The sequence below is a fragment of the Salmo trutta genome, chromosome 30 (genome assembly GCF_901001165.1).
Source record: "Salmo trutta chromosome 30, fSalTru1.1, whole genome shotgun sequence".
NCBI lineage: Eukaryota > Metazoa > Chordata > Actinopteri > Salmoniformes > Salmonidae > Salmo > Salmo trutta.
In genome coordinates this window covers 9,360,884-9,381,523 of record NC_042986.1, presented here as the reverse complement: position 1 = coordinate 9,381,523, position 20,640 = coordinate 9,360,884, and the positions used below count along the sequence as shown (strand labels likewise).

General features: G+C 45.1%; 1 protein-coding gene across 9 annotated transcripts in view; it reads right to left on the bottom strand.

Annotated features, from left to right (window-relative positions):
* Window positions 1-20,640, bottom strand: part of LOC115167864 (retinoic acid receptor gamma-A) — a 117,862-nt gene that overhangs the window by 26,967 nt on the left and 70,255 nt on the right. The window contains exon 1 of one of the 9 annotated variants that reach the window (XM_029722570.1): window positions 4,479-5,195. The exons of 7 other annotated variants lie outside the window; for them this stretch is intronic. In XM_029722570.1, the coding sequence (XP_029578430.1) occupies window positions 4,479-4,623 (145 nt within the window). In that variant the 5' untranslated portion in view covers window positions 4,624-5,195. Of the gene's footprint in view, window positions 1-4,478; window positions 5,196-20,640 lie in introns of those variants that run through there. One more of the 9 variants, XM_029722571.1, reaches the window with a different exon arrangement.

Below are 20,640 nucleotides of genomic sequence, written 5' to 3'. Positions count from 1 at the left end.
GGACACAGGTAGATTTACACCTTCTCATTCGCACCCAAGTCCAACACCCACCCACCCTCCCACACACACACAGCCAGACAGACAGGCCTTACAAGAACTTCTAGCCCGCATTGGCTTCGGGATGTGTGTTATTTTAGCCTGTACTTTGTCTAAAAACTCCACTATTCCTGCACTGATGGAATAGAAGACTAAGAGCAGCGTATGAAGGATCAGGGCTAGGGGTGAGCATGTCTGTGTGGCACACAACGGCTGTTTGAAAGTCAAAGACAAATGAAGGTTTTTCTTTTCCCTCGGTCATATCAGTTACGCTGCAATGACCTGGCATCAGCTGACTATTTAAGCCTTTTAACTTCGTACACTTCCATTTGACGTGATGCTGACGGGATCAGCAGGGTTTATGCCTGTTTTACAGCACTGACTAGTCCACATTCCTGCTGCTGCCCTTCCATGCAATGTACCCCTCACCCCACCCCAAGTCTCTCTCTCTCACACACACACACACACACACACACACACACACACACACACACACACACACACACACACACACACACACACACACACACACACACACACACTATCGCTCCTAACCATCCCTCCTAACCAACCAACCAACCAATTATCTATTCACAGTCCTGCCCCCTCAGGCATTCTAATCTTTTAATTGAATCTTTTGTAATTCTAATGAAATAACTGCAGAGTTCCATTAGCAAGAGAGAATGATCCGTAGTTCCATTAGGACAGAGAAGGATCTGAGCTGCTCGGTGTGACAGTGGTCACAGGAGCCAATTAGCAGTCTGTGGCTACGTCTCAAATGGCACAATATTTCCTATATAGTCCGTCTGGGCCCTGGTCAAAAGCAGTGCAATATATAGGGGACTAAGGTGCCATTTGAGTCACATCCTGTCTTTTCCTCGCAGCTAGATAGTTATAGGACCTGTTTCATTTAGCTCATCAATTCACATTGAACAGTACATTAAGGGAAAACAAAGAGCTGTGTGTGTGTGTGTGTGTGTGTGTGTGCGTTCAATGAGGAGAGAGAATAGAGATGCAATCGAAAACAAGCAAAACGTGACCAGTTAGACTGACCCTATTGGTTATAAAAAAGAGGAAAGCTTTCTAATAGAAGTCTATTACATGTATTACAGTTAAATTGCTAGATCCTTCTATGTACAAGAACATATCGGTAAAGCAAAAGGGGGTAATCACTGCTGCGTCATCCTTCGTCATCTCATAGGAAGTTGACTAATTTAGCTCGTCTTGACGTCGGAATACGTTATTATGGTATGTCTCCATCATGATCCTTTTCCTGTCCATAAAATGTGAGAAAAGAATTGCGTTATCCTTGCAGCACAGGCACATAGAAAGTGAAGAAAGAGCAGATGCACCTTTCTTCATACGGTCATTTGAAAACCACGACACCACCTTCCTTCCCATTCAGCCCTGACGTATTACTACAAACTATATTACATCAGACACTTGAAGAGCACTAGGCCACACAATAACAGCCATTTGAAAGGCTCTTCTCTCCTCCTTCTTAAAAAGGCAGATAAGGACACCAAACATGTCGTGGGTCTGACATTGGCCAGCCCGTAGCCTCTCTGTAACCTCTGACATTGGCCAGAAGAGAAGAAGGAGTCTCCAATCACCAGATAGAAAATAGGAAAGCTGATCATGACCACACACTAAACGTCCCCTTGATTCTAACCAGGCAGACTAACAGCAATGACACTGCAACCACAAGGAAATCCAAAATCCACCCCACTGATTTCCAGAATTGCTTTCGAGTAACTTTTCTTTAATAGCATGGTGTCTGTTTGTCAGAATTGTAATAAACTGATGATAATAATGTAACTCAACAATGAATCACCGTGTTGCTAATGTTTGGATTGCGTATAGAGAAAAAATATGACTTGTGGGAAAAATAATCTTAGATAAAAAAATGTATGTTCAAACCTTCATTAACTCTGGTTTCAGAGTTCTCCCTAACTAAATAAGAGACAAACCGAATATCTAGGACAAATGTAGGAAATAGTGTCCCGCTTTAACAGCTCACTGGGAAAAGAGTCAAGGAGTCATGAATGTTGTTCATTTTATGAAAGTAGAGCTGAGTAGAGACACTCATAGCTGAGTGTCTCTACTTTGGGGAGTTTAGCACGTTAGCTCGCTGCTAGCCCCCTGTCTGTGTCCCAAATGGCACCCTATTCCCTTCACAGTGCACTCCTTTTGACCAGGACCCATACGCCATAGCGGCGCACTATGAAGGGCATAGGGTATCATTTGGGACTCAGTCGCTGTGCTCTGCAGCTGGCCAGGCCTAATGAGAGAGAGATCAGACTTAAACATCAATTCATCTGCCTCATTGAAGAGGACAATGAGGGGCAACTGGTTCAGCAAGGTTAAATAAAGGTTAAATAAAAGAAATAAAAGTAAGGAGAGCTATCATGGCTGCTGCTCCTGTAGGACAAGGCCACCTTGTTTACTACGGTTATTGGGCACAGAAACAGCACACCGCACACACAGCAACACCGACTGATAGTTCTACCTCCCCTCAGGGCAACCTGGTCTCTCTCTGTCTCTCTCTCTCGCTCTCCTCTCTCTCTCTCTCCGTCTCTCTCTCTCTGTCAACTATCGCTCTCTCAACTCTCTCAACTCTCTCTCTCTCCTCTCTCTCTCAACTCTCTCAACTCTCTCTCTCTCAACTCTCTCAACTCTCTCTCTCAACTCTCTCTCTCTCAACTCTCTCTCAACTCTCTCTCTCTGAACTCTCTTTCCAGGAACCCCCCCAAAAAATACAAATACATTTGGGACCTGACCAGCTACTTTTTAAATGTGTGCGTGTGGGGGTCAGAGTGAAAGACCAGTGAGGTCTCTGATTGACTAAATAAACACATCTCCTCTTGTTATCATGAGAGCTCCCTGGCTGGCTGTAGAAGAGAGGAGATGAGAGGGGAGGAGAGAGGAGAACAGGAAAGAAAGAAGAAAGCAAAGCAGAAGAGAGGAGACGCTGGCTGGCTGGCTGGTCTGCATGGAGTCCCCCTAGGCCTCCCCTGGCCTGACAGGGCATCTGTCTTCATTAAAGAGAGCCCAGTGTGCATGACAGCCACTGAAACGCTGGTGTCTTCACGAGTAATGAAGACAGATGACTGCCCCCAAGAACCCGTAAAAAGGAGGAGAAAAAAAGCAGAAGGTTGAACAAATCAAATCTGAAAAAGCAATGCTTAGGGAGAATCCAACACCGCAGTTATTCAACAAACTAAACGGGAAGGGTTACAGAGAAGCAACAATTGAACTAGCTAGTCTGTTTTGTGGTTTCACGGTGTGTTGTGTTTTTCTTCTTATTCGTGGCATTTGTGGCTTGCTCCCTACAAGACAACATCACACCCCCACTCCTTCTTTTCCACACCGATTCTCTTTCTGACAGCCCCATAGGCCCCCTGGACGCCTATGGAAATGGACTTAAGTTTTGTCTGTCCGAGACAGGCCTGTTGTTAATAGAGCCAGAGGAGTGTCTGAAATCTGGGACGGAGGGAAGGCGGCGAGCGAGGGAGGACAAATTCTAACTCTGGCAGAGAAAAAGACAGCGAGAAAACACCCTTTGGCTCTTCTGAAGCCGAGCAACATTTGAAGTTACTAATTTATTCATCAATTTAACCACTGAATAATTCATCTACTTATTCATTTATAGCTATTTAGCTCCAGAGAAATATCATTAACAGCAGCAATACTTCCAACTAAAAACACGTACTACTTTCACAACCACTGTAGTTCCCATATGTCAGGCTCACGCCGTCACAGTGGCGATTGTGACGAGAACAAGCCATGTACAGTAATCTGCCTGGCTGACGTTATGTCCTAAGTGTCAGGTTTCTCGCTGTGTCCCCTCTCTCTTTTCCTCTCACTCTTTCATCTGTACTTTCTTACTTTGCATGCGCAGCCAACCCCACAAGGTCCGAACTCAGGTGGCTGGCATTATCCCGCTGTGCCTGAACCTGTGGTTTAGCACAACAGCCTCTCAGAAGTCAAACAAACACACACAGACAGACACAGAGACTAGCATAGCATAGCATAGCATTAGCTAGCTGTCCCAGTTAGGTGAGTTGCCCCAACAGGCTCTGGGTGGTGGTGGGGGGGGGGGGGGGGGTGAAGAGGGTGAGTGCAGGGCAGAGGGTGGGGGCAGAGATCCAAGTCCCAGTCTCGTCCTGTCCCCACACACACACACACACACACACACACACACACACACACACACACACACACACACACACACACACACACACACACACACACACACACACACACACACCTCTGTGGTATGGTGTGCTCTAGACCCTCTAGCCTTGACAGTCAGCTCCCTAGTTAGAGCAGTCCTGCCTGGGGTGAACAACAAGCCCAGCGGCACACACTGAGTCCAGCATCCAGCTAGCTCAGCGGGAGAGCGTGACACAGGACATGCAAACAGGATGCCATTGACTTACATTGAACGCTGGCGCTGCCGGTCCAGGCGAAGGGGTCCAGGCCCGCGAAGAAGGGGCTCGCCTTCCGCAGCATGCACGTACCCCGGCTGGTGACATCATAAAGCTGGCGTGGGCCCATCCCCAGAGCTTCCATACAGTCAAACATGGCGGTGGAGATTTAACCCTCTTTTTACTGTTACAGTACCCCTTCCCTAGTCCCTACCTCCTGAGAACACACAGATAAAGCCTGTTGCTCTACCAAACCCTCTTCCTTCCTCCTGGAGTAGCTAGGTCACCTCACTGTAGTACAACAACAAAACAACAACAACAGCAAAGGCCCTGATTCAAACCCCTCCTGTAACTCTGATGTGTTGCTGCCTCCTGCTACCTTTTCCCTTCCTTCCTTCTCTCTCTCGCCTGTTCTCTCCTTTCCTTCTGGAACTTCTGTTCCCCCTTTTCCCTTCCCCTTGTCTGGAATGCAGGGCTGGTTCCTGCCTGGCTGTGGCTGCTCCTCTGAGCTCTGTGTTGCTCTATCGTTCTCCCCTCGCCCTAGGGCAAGCTGCTCCCTGTCTGCTGTAAAAGACCTAAATAACAGCTCCCTCTCTTTCACACAGCCCTCTCTCTCTCTCTCTCTCTCGCTCTCTCTCTCTCTCGCTCTCTCTCTCTCTCTGCTGTGTCCCAGACATACACAGCACAGTGGAGTGAACCAACTGCCTCAGCCTGAGAGCGAGAGGGGGTGGAGAGAGAGAGAGCGAGAAAGAGAGAGGACCTAGAGGGAGTGGGTGGAGAGAGAGAAAGTGAGTGAGAGAGAGAGAGAGAGAGAGAGAGAGAGGAGGAGGGATGGGGAAGAGGAGGGGAGGGGGCCAGAGCCCTTTGCTGCTAGGAAGGGACTGATTTGGTTAGAGGACAAAACTTTATTCCATTCTTCTCTCTCCACTCCTCTCTTTTTTGTCCACGGCTTTCTTTTGTGTTTCATATTTCAGCCTGAACGCAAACAAACACAACCCCTCTCCTCCTCTGCCCTATTCAGATTCCTCTCCTCCTGTTGGTTGTCTCCATTCGTCTTTGCACTGCACCTCCCCCATTTCCCCTGCAGCCAATATGAGTCCCCTCCCTCCCTCCCTCCCTGACCCCCCCGTCTCTAATCATAACCATATTAAAGTCTGGACAGGCAGAAAGACAGGCAGACACAGAGAAAGAGAGAGGGAGAGAAAGAGGGAGGGAGGGAGAGAGAGAGAGAGAACTGTGCTGAACCCAGATGCCAGGCTAAATCCCTCCCTTTTGTCTATCTGTTTCTCTCGCTCACTCCCCCTTTCCCTCTCTCTCCTCCTCTCCCTTCCCCTCTCTCTCGCTCTCTTTCTGTCTCTCCTTCCCCTTTTTCTCAGTCTTTCTGTTTTTCTCTCCCTCTATCCTCCCCTCTGTCTCTCTGGCAGTGCTTTAACAGTGATGAATGAGAGCCTGCGTGGCTCAATCCCCTCAGTGCATTAAGTCAGATAAATACCCTCAATACACACACACACACACACACACACACACACACACACACACACACACACACACATACACACACTGTGAGATTGGCAGTGAACACACTCCTCTCAAACCCATCTGACCTCCTTCAAGTCAAAACAAATATATAACTGAAGCTAACTAGAGGCTCGGGGAAACAAGAGAGGAAAATGGATATAAACATGGAGAATAATGGTAACACTCTGTTCAAAAAAAATGTGTGGTCAAGTGTACTGAGGCTTCTGTTAAATACACTTCAAATAAATTGTCATTTGATTTGATTTGATTATAACGCCACATTCGTTAGTGTCTGTCATAACACATTTGTATTTGTATTACAAGGCATTAAAAAGGACATTGCAAAGCTGTACACGCGTGTACTTGGGACAAAAACACTAACGTGAACATGGAAGACAAAAGAAAGTATTTCCATAAAAGGTTTCTAACCGAAGATGTGTCGTGTCGACGTGACACACCCGAAAGGTAATTGCACCACCAGACACAGACACACGAGTCATGCCTCACATTCTATAGCGCCAGTCAACATTCCTGAAGCATGAAGCACACCTAAAAGCTCACTGCGGATAGACTGCCTATAGGTACTTATCACAGCGGGGGGGCCGTTTCTTCTCTCGCTAGAACAAACGCGGTACCTGCTGCGTGCCGACCCAGTAACGACAAACCTGCAGTTTCTACTTGTAGAATCGGAATGCTCGTCGGTGACCAACAACTTGACTTTGAGCCAATCAGAGAGCAAGAACCCCCAACAGGAGTGACAAATGGAGTTGGTCCCCCCCTTTGCTGCTATAACAGCCGCCACTCTTCTGGGAAGGCTTTCCACTCAATGTTGGAACTTTGCTGAGGGGACTTGCTTTCATTCAGCCACAAGAGCATTAGTGAGGTCGGGCACTGATGTTGGGCGATTAGGCCTGGCTCGCAGTATGCGTTCAAAATTCATCCCAAAGGTGTTCGATGGGGTTGAGGTCATGGCTCTGTGCAGGCCAGTCAAGTTCTTCCACACCGTTCTCGACAAACCATTTCTGTATTGACCTCACTTTGTGCACAGGGGCATCGTCATGCTGAAACAGGAAAGGGCCTTCCCCAAACTGTTGCCACAAAGTTGGAAGCACAGAATCGTCTAGAATGTCACTGTATGCTGTAGCGTTAAGATTTCCCTTCACTAGCCCGAACCATGAAAAACAACCCCAGTCCATTATTCCTCCTTCACCAAACTTTACAGTTGGCACTATGCATTGGGGCAGGTAGCATTCTCATGGCATCCGCCAAACCCAGGATCGTCCGTCGGACTCCAGACGGTGAAGCGTGATTCATCACGCTCCAGAATCCAATGCCGGCAATCTTTACACCTCTCCAGCCGACGCTTGGCATTGCGCATGGTGATCTTAGGCTTGTGTGCAGCTGGTCGGCCATGGAAACCCATTTCATGAAGCTCCCAACGAACATTTATTGTGCTGGCGTTGCTTCCAAAGGCAGTTTGGAACTTCGTAGTGAGTGTTGAAACCGAGGGTAGACCAAGCTCCCGTTCTGTGAGCTTGTGTGGCCTACCACTTCACGGCTGAGCCGTTGTTGCTCCTAGATGTTTCCACTTCACAATCACAGCACTTACAGTTGACCGGGGCAGTTTTTTCAGGGCAGAAATTTGACGAACTAACTTGTTGGAAAGGTGGCATCCAATGACGGTGCCACGCTGAAAGTCATTCTACTGACATTGTTTGTCTATGGACATTGCATGGCTGTGTGCTCAATTTTATACACCCGTTGTGGCTGAAATAGCCAAATCCACTAATTTGAAGGGGTGTCCACATACTTTTGTATATATAGTGTATACTGTGCTAACTAGTGAATATGCTAACGTTAGCTAGTTAGCTAAACATTTGTCTATGGGCTGGCAGTGACAGTATGGGATTATGGAGAGTTAATTAAATTGTTTATTCTTCATCTTGCTAGGTAGTTATCTAGCTGTGGCCATCTGGCTAGTATCAACAAGGGCATTCTACAAAATAGAAACATTAGCGCAGCTAGCTAATAAACTAAGACTAAGCAACATATACAGACATGCATTACCAAACAACGCTACTGCCACCTTCTGGTTTGGAGTATTTTAACAAGGCTGAATGGCTGATGACTTCAAGGTCTTTGCTGTGTGAACACAAAAGAGATTGACTGCCGACAGTGTTCAGAGGTGCTAAGTACTGCAGGCAAACATTTGACAATCCTACCGGTGTGTCTGAGCTATTAGAGTTTCATCTTCCTTTCAGCTCACTATAGCTTTCCATATAGCTTTCAAAGAAACCCTGCAACCCTGCTCTGCAATCAGAATGATTTACACTCAGGCTGTGTCTCAAATGGGGGGTCAAAAGTAGATCACTAATTACCGTAGGCAATAGGGTGCCATTTGGGACACAGGCAAAGTGATGTATATTGAATCAATAGCCAATCTATGATCAATAAATAAGACTGACACTGGTTCAACTGTTGAGCAGTGGACAGACACTGGCTGGTTGTCCCATAAAACAAACAACTGAACACAATACAATTGGATGAGGAGGAGGGATTCACCATAGAATGAGCTCATGCTCTGTGCACTCCCTGTCTGAACATCCATCGCCCCTGTCAGACTGGTGGAAGTGGTACGACCCATCAGGCAGCAACAACACAATTTCCTGTCAATCTGTGCTGCTGGCTGGCTGGGCTCTCTTCATAATTATATATTTTTTAAACACACACACAAACACAGCCTAAGCTGTCACACACACACATACATTCACACACACACACGAATGCACGAACACACACAGACACAGACGCATCCACGAACACACACATACACACACACACGAACCATCAAACAGGCAAAGTGTCAATACAGGACTAAGATTGAATTCTACTATACCGACTCCGACACTCGTCAGATGTGCCAGGGCTTGCAAACTATTACAGACTACAAAGGGAAGCACAGCCGCGAGCTGCCCAATGAAATGAGCCAACCAAAATTACTTCTATGCTCGCTACAAGGCAAGCAACACTGAAGCATGCATGAGAGCATCAGCTGTTCCAGACGACTGTGTTATCACGCCCTCTGTAGCCGATGTGAGTAAGACCTTTAAACAGGTCAACATTCACAAAGCCGCAGGGCCAGACGGATTACCAAGACGTGTACTCCGAGTATGCACTGACCAACTGGCAAGTGTCTTCAACGTCATTTTCAACCTCTCCCTGTCTGAGTCTGTAATACCAACATATTTCAAGCAGACCACCATAGTCCCTGTGCTCAAGAACACTAAGGTAACCTGCCTAAATGACTACCGACCCGTAGCACACACGTCTGTAGCCATGAAGTGCTTTGAAAGGTTGGTAATGGCTCACATCAACACCATTATCCCAGAAACCCTAGACCCACTCCAATTTGCATACCGCCCCAACAGATCCACAGATGATGCAATCTCTGTTGCACTCCACACTGCCCTTTCCCACCTGGACAAAAGGAACACCTACGTGAGAATGCTATTCATTGACTGCAGCTCACTGTTCAACACCACAGTGCCCTCCAAGCTCATCACAAAGCTAAGGACCCTGGGACTAAACACCTCCCTCTGCAACTGGATCCTGGACTTCCTGACGGGCCACCCCCTAGGTGGTAAGGGTAGGAAACAACACATCTGCCACGCTGATCCTCAACACGGGGGCCCTTCAGGGGTGCGTGCTCAGTCCCCTTCTGTTCCCTCAGTCCCCCTGTTCACCCATGACTGCATGGCCAGGCACGACTCCAACACCATCATTAAGTTTGCCGACGACACAACACCTGGTAGGCCTGATCACCAACAACAATGAGACAGCCTACAGGGAGGAGGTCAGAGACCTGGCCGTGTGGTGCCAGGATAACAACCTCTCCCTCAATGTGATCAAGACAAAGGACCGAGCACGCCGCCATTCTCATCAAAGGGGCTATATTGGAGCAGGTTGAGAGCTTCAAGTTCCTTGGCGTCCACATCACCAACAAACTATCATGGTCCAAACACAACAAGCCAGTCATGAAGAGGGCACAACAAAGCCTATTCCCCCTCAGGAGACTGAAAAGATTTGGCATGGGTCCTCAGATCCTCAAAAAGTTCTACAGCTGCACCATCGAGAGCATCCTGAGTGGTTGCATCACTGCCTGGTATGGCAACTGCTCGGCCTCCGACCGCAAGGCACTACAGAGGGTAGTGCGTATGGCCCAGTACATCACTAGGGCCAAGCTTCCTCCCATCCAGGACCTCTATACCATCCATGACCTCTAAAAGGATTCTGAACAGCTTCTACCACCAAGCCATAAGACTCCTGAACAGCTAATCAAATGGCTACCCAGACTATTTGCATTGCCCCCCACCCCCTCTTTTACACTGCTGCTACTCTCTGTTTATTATCTATGCATAGTCACTTTAACTCTACCTACATGTACATATTACCTCAATTACCTCGACTAACCGGTGCCCCCACACATTGACTCTGTACCTGTACCCCCTGTACATAGCCTCTCTACTGTCATTTTACTGCTGCTCTTCAATTATTTGTTATTTTTTACTTATCTATTTTTAATTATCACTTATTTTTCTTAAAACTGCATTGTTGAGTAAGCATTTCACTGTAAGGGCTACACCTGTTGTATTCGGCGCGTGTGACAAATCCCATTTGATTTGATTTGACTGGCTGCCTTCTAAGTCTCACACTTAGTCCTCCCTCTTCTCCTTTCCCTGTTTAATGAAGCCAAAACCTTGTTTTCACATTTGGAGGTACGGGGGGGAGGGGCAGGAGAGGAGGTATAAGGAATGATATTGATTCCATTGTTTATTGATTTAAAAGTCTCTTCCCTATTGGGATGTCTCATTTATTTTCTTAAGTTGACAGTTGGCAGGATGCGTGCACACACACACACACACACACACAAACACATACACTCTCTTAAAGAGCCCTTTTATTGCAGTAACAAACCGTAAAAAACATCAATAGTTTCGGACTCTTTCTTCAAATAATTGTCAAGTAATAAAGCAGGAGAGTTTATGACAGGAACTAAAGAACATTGAGGTGGTGATAGAGCAGAGGCATTCCCCGCAAATATACACTACAGGACCTACATCTCTACAGGACAGAATGCTAAGGCACCAGTCAATACCTCAGTGGTGTGTATTCATTGTTTGCCAAGGGAAGCCAGGCTTCCCCAAAAAATTGAATAAAATAATTCATAAAATAATTTATTTCTCTGTGTTTCATAAGAGAAAGCATCCAAGTGGGCGAAACAGCGCCTCTCTGTATCTGTATGTGTAGGCCATCTATCTGATGCTGTCTGGTCAAAAAGAGTATGACATTGTTGCCGCCCTTTGCGTTATACGCATGCCACGGGCGGCAAGTATCAGCGAGCATTTGGCCTCCCTTGATAAAAAAAGTATAAACTAGTAGCCAATCAGCGTTGAGCTTAACTGAGTGAGCTCAACTGTGAATGGTCCTGGCCCACCAAAAAAAAGTGTCCAAAGGAAGCCAGTTTGGATTTGGCTTCACTCTAATCACATCACATCCAGAGAAAAACGTCACTGACAGAAAAAAATTGAATTGTTGCATATCTTTGTGTTGTTGTCCTCCGGTGGCTAGCTAGCAAGCTAAAATTGTATCTTTCCTAAATTAGCCATGGATGGAGATAGGGATTTGGACTTGTGGTTTTACTTTATTCTCCGTACTGGCCAATGATTGTAATGGCGATTCTGATCCAACCATTAATTCATACATTGTGCCCCTGGCCTGCGAGGATAGAAGTTCAATATGTAGCTCGATGTAGTAGGCTAGTGTTAACTACCTGGCCTGGTGCATCGTTGCCCATGAAAGGAATTTAGGCTAGCAAGCAAGCATTTTAGCCAGGTAGCCTAGGACAACAAAACATTTAAGTGTGTTCTTTATGACAGAGTCAGAGACTGTTTTGTCAACATGAAAGAGAGGAGGATGGCATTGGCGTTTCTCTAGAAGTAGGGTGAATCAACCTGTTTTTTCTACTTGCACAAACGCACACACACACACACACACACACACACACACACACACACACACACACACACACACACACACACACACACAAATCATAACCATGTACAGCCACATCATATTTACCCTATGTTGAATGGACTAAATTGTTTTTGGTATGTTTTAGTTGTCACTGTATTAGACTAAGCAGAGGTGATTTGATGATGTTGAAATGGTGCTGGAATAGTGGAGGCAGCTCCTGTTTTCTTTGTGACTTGCCGTAACCCTCCGTGGAGTAGTTGTTTAGTGGTGCGAGTATGTCGGAAACACTAACTTGCTTGACAATGCTGTAGGTCATGTAACTGTTTGTTACATGCAATATGCTTTGTGGACTCCACCAGACAGAGGTTGCTCTCCGGTTTTGTGATGAAACAAAGGTGTGGTTGAATTCAATCTGCCACTGTGTCTTCTCATTATCTCTGCCTTTAGGCCTATATATCACGGTCACAAGGCATATGAACTAAGAAGTTATAGAACAAACAACGCAATTATCCCAACACATAGGTTGTAATATGGCTTTTTTCTGACTTGGCTTCCCCAGTGATTTTAATTTTGGAAATCTGTTCCCAAGTATTCCCACTCATAAAAGACACATGTGACTGTATACAAACGTAAGCAAGGTTTGAAATTATCTTATTTTTTTCAAATATTATATCTGTTTGGGCTTCTTGTGGTCAATTTGCAGGATACAAATTATTTATAATTATGTTCCAGCCCCCTGACAATCCACTCAAGAAAAAAATTGTCTCGTGGCTGAATCTAGTTGATGATCCCTGCCTTAAGTTTTCTAGTAGTTTCTTTTTACAGACATTGATGGTCTTGTGAAGGTCATTTTATTTCTTTCTCTTTCTTTATGTCTACTTCTCCCTCCTACTTTTACAGTAATGGCTCTGAGTAACATGTTGTTACCAGAAAACTGCTTCTCACAACTTGTTTCCTGTCAAACAGGCAGAAACATGCCAAACCATCCACACATCTAAGGGTTGACGCTGACTAAACCTATGTGGTCATCTTTCAAAGAATAAAAGAAAACATTTTGTAATCGACCATCCCACACTTAATAACTGCTCTTATTGAGTACTGCTCTTGTCTCCCACTTTGACATTACTTTCACTGTGTTTTGAGCTCATAATTCAGACCAATAATCCTGACTTCTCCATTTATAAGCGCTACACAAAGTTAGTAAAAGTATGCAAAGTTTTATAATGCCCCATGCAACAACAAAAAAACTCTCTCTCCATGCAGTGTGTTTGGACATTTAATACACATACTCCATACTGCTTGTGACCCAGGCCAGGTCCCTGCCTCCCTGCCTCCTCCCTTTCCTTCCCTGGCCATAGAGCCTGAACTCTGCAGCAACCCCCCACTGGGCCACTAACTTTCCCCTAAACATCTCCTGCCTTTCTCTCCCTCCTCGCTTTCTCTCCCTCCCTCTCACTCGGTTTGTCTCGCAATTCATCGCCCTTTCTCCTGAATTCCCTCTTTTCCTTTCCCTCTGCTCCTTCTCTCCTCATTTTATCATGCTTGTTATTACTCCCCTATCTCTCCTCTCTGTCTTTTCTCTATGGTGTGTTTTGTGTGAATGTTTTCTCATTGCTTTTCTTTTCTATTCTTGTCTTCCCTTCTCTGTTAATTATCCTATGAATGCTCACCAGCTCTTTTGTCATGCTTTGTGACGGAGCAACATTTGAAGTATTTTGGGGTGGTAAAATATCCCTGCACAACGTCTATTTGCGCCTCTACCGGATGGAAACTACAAGTGTAGTGGCTGTGCTCAATGCAATGGCAATTACAAATGTAGATCCTTCAAACACCGCCTAACAGGGAAACAGATCCCAATCACAGCTGTATTCTCCTACAGACTTCCTTCTTTTCACTCTGTCAACTAGGTTAGTGTTGTGGAGTAACTACAGTGTTGTTGATCCATCCTCAGTTTTCTCCTATCACAGCCATTAAACTCTGCAACTGTTTTAAAGTCACCATTGGCCTCATGATGAAATCCCTGAGTGGTTTCCTTCCTTTCCGGCAACTGAGTTAGGAAGGTCGCCTATGTCTTTGTAGTGACTGGGTGTATTGATACACCATCCAAAGTGTAATTAATAACTTCACCATGCTCAAAGGGATATTCAATGTCTGCTTTTTTCGTGTTGTTTACCCATCTGCCAATAGGTGCCCTTCTTTGTGAGACATAGGAAAACCTCCCTGGTCTTTGTGGTTGAATCGGTTTGAAATTCACTGCTCGACTGAGGGACTTTATAGATAATTCTATGTGTGGGGTACAGAGATGAGGTAGTCATTCAAAAATCATGTTAAACACTATTATTACGCACAGAGTGAATACATGCAAACTTATTATGTGACTTGTTAAGCAAATTTTACTCCTGAACTTATTTAGGCTTGTCATAACAAAGGGGTTGAATACTTATTCACTCAGCTTTTCATTTTTAATTCAATTGTAACAAATTCTAAAAACATGATCCCATTTTGACATTATGGGGTCAAAATAATCTAAATGTAATCCATTTTCTATTCAGGCTGTAAAATAACAAAATGTGGAAAAAGTCAAGGGGTGGGAATACTTTATGAGGTCACTGTATGTTTTTTTTAAGGTTTCTTTTTTTTTCAATCATATTTTTTGGAGTGGCGGCAACGATTTAGCAGCAGGCAGCCGCTACTAAAAGTATATAGGGGAAACACTGACGTGCCTATAGTATTGATTAAAACCCAAAGGAAGTAGTAGTGCCAGGAAGCCTGTACATGCTGTAAGCTTTTAAGGTTTTAATACTGTTTGACATTCTGATGTGAACTACAGATAAAGACCTACAGTACTATACAACACATTGTTGCCACTTCCTCTGTCCGCAATACATAGAGTCATTCCTTACAGTCATTTCTTACAGCCAACCAAGAAATCAATACTATTGCGAGGTTATAAAGCCAGGAGCAGGTTTCTGGGATAATAAGCAGGACTTGGCATGGTGATATCTGTAGCTGTAGCATGTGTGCAGTCAGTGTGTGGACGTGCTGAAACAGATTGCCAGTGATGACAGAAACGTAGAGCACCACTTCAGATCCCTCCCTCCCTCCACGGTGCATATGTGTGTGTTAGTTACCAACACACACATACAGCATGCATGCAGATCACACACACAGATGATCCACGCTACATGTTCTCTAGGTCAGATCTGTTCTCTTCTCTAGGTCAGATCTGTTCTCTAGGTCAGATCTGTTCTCTAAGTCAGATCTGTTCTCTAAGTCAGATCTGTTCTCTAGGTCAGATCTGTTCTCTAGGTCAGATCTGTTCTCTAGGTCAGATCTGTTCTCTAAGTCAGATCTGTTCTCTAGGTCAGATCTGTTCTCTAGGTCAGATCTGTTCTCTAGGTCAGATCTGTTCTCTAGGTCAGATCTGTTCTCTAAGATAATACACTCAAACGTAAGCAACTAATACTACTACTACTGTGCCTAGGTCAGGGGTTCACAAACCTTTTTTGCTCACCAATTGAGGTGTCCTTTGATTCACGACCCACCAATTGATGTGTCCTTTGATTCACGACCCACCAATTGATGTGTCCTTTGATTCACGACCCACCAATTGAGGTGTCCTTTGATTCACGACCCACCAATTGAGGTGTCCTTTGATTCACGACCCACCAATTGATGTGTCCTTTGATTCGCGACCCACCAATTGATGTGTCCTTTGATTCGCGACCCACCAGTTGAGGTGTCCTTTGATTCGCGACCCACCAATTGAGGTGTCCTTTGATTCGCGACCCACCAATTGAGGTGCCCTTTGATTCGCGACCCACCAATTGAGGTGTCCTTTGATTCGCGACCCACCAACTGAGGTGTCCTTTGATTCGCGACCCACCAACTGAGGTGTCCTTTGATTCGCGACCCACCATAAGGGTTGAGTGGTGAAAAACATAGACAGAAAACATAGTTCAAAATATCATTAAAAATATCATCCTGGCAGTGGAGAGAACATTTCTCAGTTTTAAAGCTAATTTTCTGTAATTCTACACCATAGGGCTGAAATTAAATGTTGCCGTTTTGGAGCCAATTCTTCTTCAGTTCTATACATTTTGCCATGGAGCAGAGAGACTTTGTTGCCGTTTTAAAGCTAATTTCCTGCAATTCTACACATTTTGACATATGCTGTGTTATTATGCTTAAACACAACAAAATGAATGGGGGCCTGATTGTCTAGCTTTAATTTTGTTGATTGTAAGTTCTCAAAGAATATAGGCTATTATAAAATATATATATTATATATATATATATATATATATAATATATATATATATATATATATATATATATAGGTCCATTATCTTTTCTACATACTTTCTATTTGGTTTTAGTCATTTAAGTTTACACTGAAAGCCTTTTTCCATCCCAAAATTGTATTTAAAAACCAAAAATATTTTGTGCAATGTCGCGACCCACGAGTGGATCCCGACCTACAGTTTGGGAACCACTGGCCTAGATACATGCACATTTGAGAGCACCCATAAATATGCAAACTCATCAACCAATCCAGATAGGAACCCATCGACAGAACATGAAGTGTATGAGTGTTCAGTTCTATCATCATTGGACAATCCTATCGTGCCATCGTCAGTCCATCCATCATCGCCATCCACCTCGAGCGGCTTCTCCCTCACATGTTCAGTTCTGACGAGACATGTCATCTTATCCACACATAGATCTGACTAGCTCACTCTCACTATATCTCTTCCCTGGATAACTCAGGTTTCACTCTGGGGAGACGAGATGAGGGAAAAATGATGCTGGAAAACCCTGGGATGCGTCCCAAATGGCACCATGTCCCCTAGTGCACTACTTTTAGACCGGAACCCTATGGCCCCTGGTCAAAAGTAGTGCACTGTATAGGGAATAGGGTGCCATTTGGGACACAGACCCTTGTTTCAACCGTGTTTTTCTCTGTTCACATGCTTGTCCCACAAAAGCCTGAACAGAGCTACTTTTCAGAACATAATCAGGCTTGGCCATCTTTCAGCGAGGTATTTTTCTCTCTCTGTCTCTCTCCCTCTGTGCTGTCATTACTTTTTGCTACCCGTGTTTTTCACACACAAAAAAAATGTTGTTGGCCAGCCAAACCTAAAAGCCCCACCCACCCATAGTGTGCCCTCCCACGTCTTCTCCCAAGCTCCTCCCCTCCCTTTTCGCCATTTCCCAGTCGACGTTCTGCACGTGCCCAGTATAAAGAACACAAACCCATCCCCTTTTTAATAGTGGTTTCTTTATCTTCATCTGTCATCATGCAGCAGCTCCAGAAGAGCCCGGTGGTCTCTCTCTCTCTCCCTCTCTCTCCCTCTCTCTCTCTCTCTCTCTCTCTCTCTCTCTCAACACACCACACACTACTAAAGACCTGCTCAGCAACACACACACAGGTACCCAGGCACCAAAGCACCCACCCACCCACCCACCCACCCACACACACACACAGACAGACACACAGACAGACACTACAGCCCTCCTGCCTCAGCACTTTCCTGAACTGTACTCACTTGGCTCGACCTGGTCGAGAGGGTTAAACAGAGGAAATCCAAGGTGGATGAGAGAGAGAGAGAGAGAGAGACAGGAGAGAGAGGAGAGAGAGAAAGAGAGAACAGAGCGCAAAAGAGAGGAGTGTAAGCCTTCGGGGTTGAGGGATAGCATTGGAGGACGAACTGTTCTGATATTCCATTTGCTACCAATTGTACCAATAGTCTCACTGAGCACGTAATTGTCTGGAAAAGAGAGAGCATGGGACCTTGTGCTATGGTATTCCTTTCTTGTTGTTGTCATCCACAGGCCAAAGTTGCCCGGGGGGGAGAGGGAGAGAGAGAGGGAGAGAGAGAGAGAGAGAGAGAGAGAGAGAGAGAGAGAGAGAGAGAGAGAGAGAGAGAGAGAGAGAGAGAGAGAGAGGGAGGGAGAGGGAGAGAGAGAGAGAGAGAGAGAGAGAGAGAGAGAGAGAGAGAGAGAGAGAGAGAGAGGGAGAGGGAGAGGGAGAGGGAGAGTGCTGGGATGGTAGAAAGGCTGTTTTTCACAAACTCTGGTCACAGTGATAATCCTGGTCACAGTGATCATCCTGGTCACAGTGATAATCCTGGTCACAGTGATCATCCTAGACACTGGCCAGATAAGATGCATACAACACACAGGCAGTCATGAGGCCTTGAAACCAGCCAAACTGGACAGCACAGAATGTACAGAATTCAGTGGCAGTGGCACGAAGGCACCTCTAGAGGGTGAGAGTTGACATCCGTAACCAACCTTATATCTACTGTATGTCTTTTATAGAATGCATACATTGTAAATAATCTTTCAATAGAGCTCTGTGATGTTCATAATCTGCCCATTTGTACTCTCACACCATACAGATGTAGGATCTTAATTGGATCACCCTGCTGCATGAGAACCCAGGACATTTTAAACTTGTAGTGTATTTGAGGTTTAATAAGGCTTCTGAAGTTTAACATTTCCACGGTAAAATTTCAGACTTGATTTTCACTTCCAAATAATGTATTAACCCCTTCCACAAATATCCATTCATTATAATCCACATAATAATTCACATTTCCTGTTGATGCAGGATTATTTTCCTGCTCTGGCAAACTGTCTCAAATGAAGATCTTAAATTTGTAGGAGGAACCACTGTTCATTTAGCCCTGAGTTAACTGAGTGACATGTAGTATTGACAGAGGAGAGAGACGGATTGGTTTCAGCCTTTTTACCAACTCCCAGGTATTTCATTCCAGTATGTCTGTCTTGAAGGAAGACCTGACCTTTGCACTTTTACGACTATTCCATTGGTTCCATCGCACGGAACCAGACAAGCTCAATCAAACCCAGACACCCTGGTTCGGATGCTGGCTGTATCATAACCGGCCGTGATTGGGAGTCCCATAGGGCGGCGCACAATTGACTTGCCTAGTTAAATAATGGTTAAATAAAATAAAAAATAAATAAAAAATAAGATATTTCAAATCATTTCAAATAGTATCTGAACCCAGGTCTGGCTGTTTCACAACCAATCATGGCCTCAGAACTGGTTTTGACGGCAGAGCTGACCTCAGTTCAGCGCTGGTTTAAGAGGACAGAAAGAAAACAACAGGGGAAATGGGAGATTGTTGTTTGTGCCTGGAAGGAAGTATTGAGTCGTCTTAGCTCATACATGTCCATTCCCCATACATAGCTCACTCCCTCCCCTCTCTCTCTCTCACAGGCACACACACACACACACACACACACACACACACACACACACACACACACACAACACTTCAACTGTATATTTATCAGATAAATAATTCGGTACAATGTGCTGTTTGTGCTCTCTCTGTTCCAACCAGATCTCACAGTCTCACACCAGAATTAGACGTTCATCCATGTTTCTCAAACGTCACATTTCAAAGTTGTTCCAAATGTTGAAGTTTTAAGGTTAAGTTATGGCATGAACTCCGAATGGTTAAGGTAAGGACTAAGATTTGAGATAGGCTTAAAACAAAAAATATCAAAAAACGACTTTCTATCGCTGGATTGCAACCTTTAAATCAGAGGTAGATTCTTACGCCCATCCACCATCCCCTTCCACAACACCCTAGCAAAACTGTTGCCCCTAGTGGCCGCTTTACACATAACCTCCCAAAGTCCTCAGACGTGGAAGGAAGTCAAATGCTGACTTGTATCACAGGTGACCTGGCTGTTCTGTTCCCTCTACCTACACTAAATAAACCTCACCATTTTCACATTTTCCTGCTCTCTATCCTTTTCTGCTTTCCATTCCGTCTCGTACAACTTCCAATAAAAATTGGTATTTATCACAACTTATTGAGCTCCTTAAGCCAACATGCCCTCCCTGTGTGTGTGTGTGTGTGTGTGTGTGTGTGTGTGTGTGCAACCCACTGTTAGCATAAACAGGCTGTCTGTACCACCCAGTTCCATCTGAGGCAGTAAAGAGTAGAGGGAGGGTCTTGGAGTCCGACAAGTCAGAACAAGCAGCTCATGCCTTTCTATTAATACAATGCTCATTATTACACACACCACATCAAAGAACATACACCTTGGACTGTCCACAGTTTCCACCAGCTCCAAATGTGTCCACCGTAGAGAGAGAGACACAGAGAGAGAGAGAGAGAGAGAGAGAGAGAGAGAGAGAGAGAGAGAGAGAGAGAGAGCGAGAGCGAGAGAGAGAGAGAGAAAGAGACACAGAGGGAGAGAGAGAGAAACAGAGAGAAAGGGAGAGAGAGACAGAGAGAGGGAGGGAGAGAATGAGAGAGAGAGGGAGAGAGAGAAAGAGTGAGAAAAAAGACAGAGAGAGAGAGAGAGAGAGTGAGAGAGACAGAAACGGAGAGAAAAGGGGTGAAAAATCAAGTAAGCTCGACAATTTGCCGCCAAAGAAAAGGCCTCTACCTTTAGGAGGTGGTTCTCTCCATCCTCCATTCGTGTGGGCTAGCTTTTCAAAATATCCCTGTGCTTACAGAAGTGTTTCAGGGCTCAGTTCAGATGTTATCACACAGTAAATTGTGGTAATCGGCTTCCGACTGTTTGTTTGAAGGGCTCCTGTAATGTCAAGGATCTCTGTTACTCTGCTCTCTCT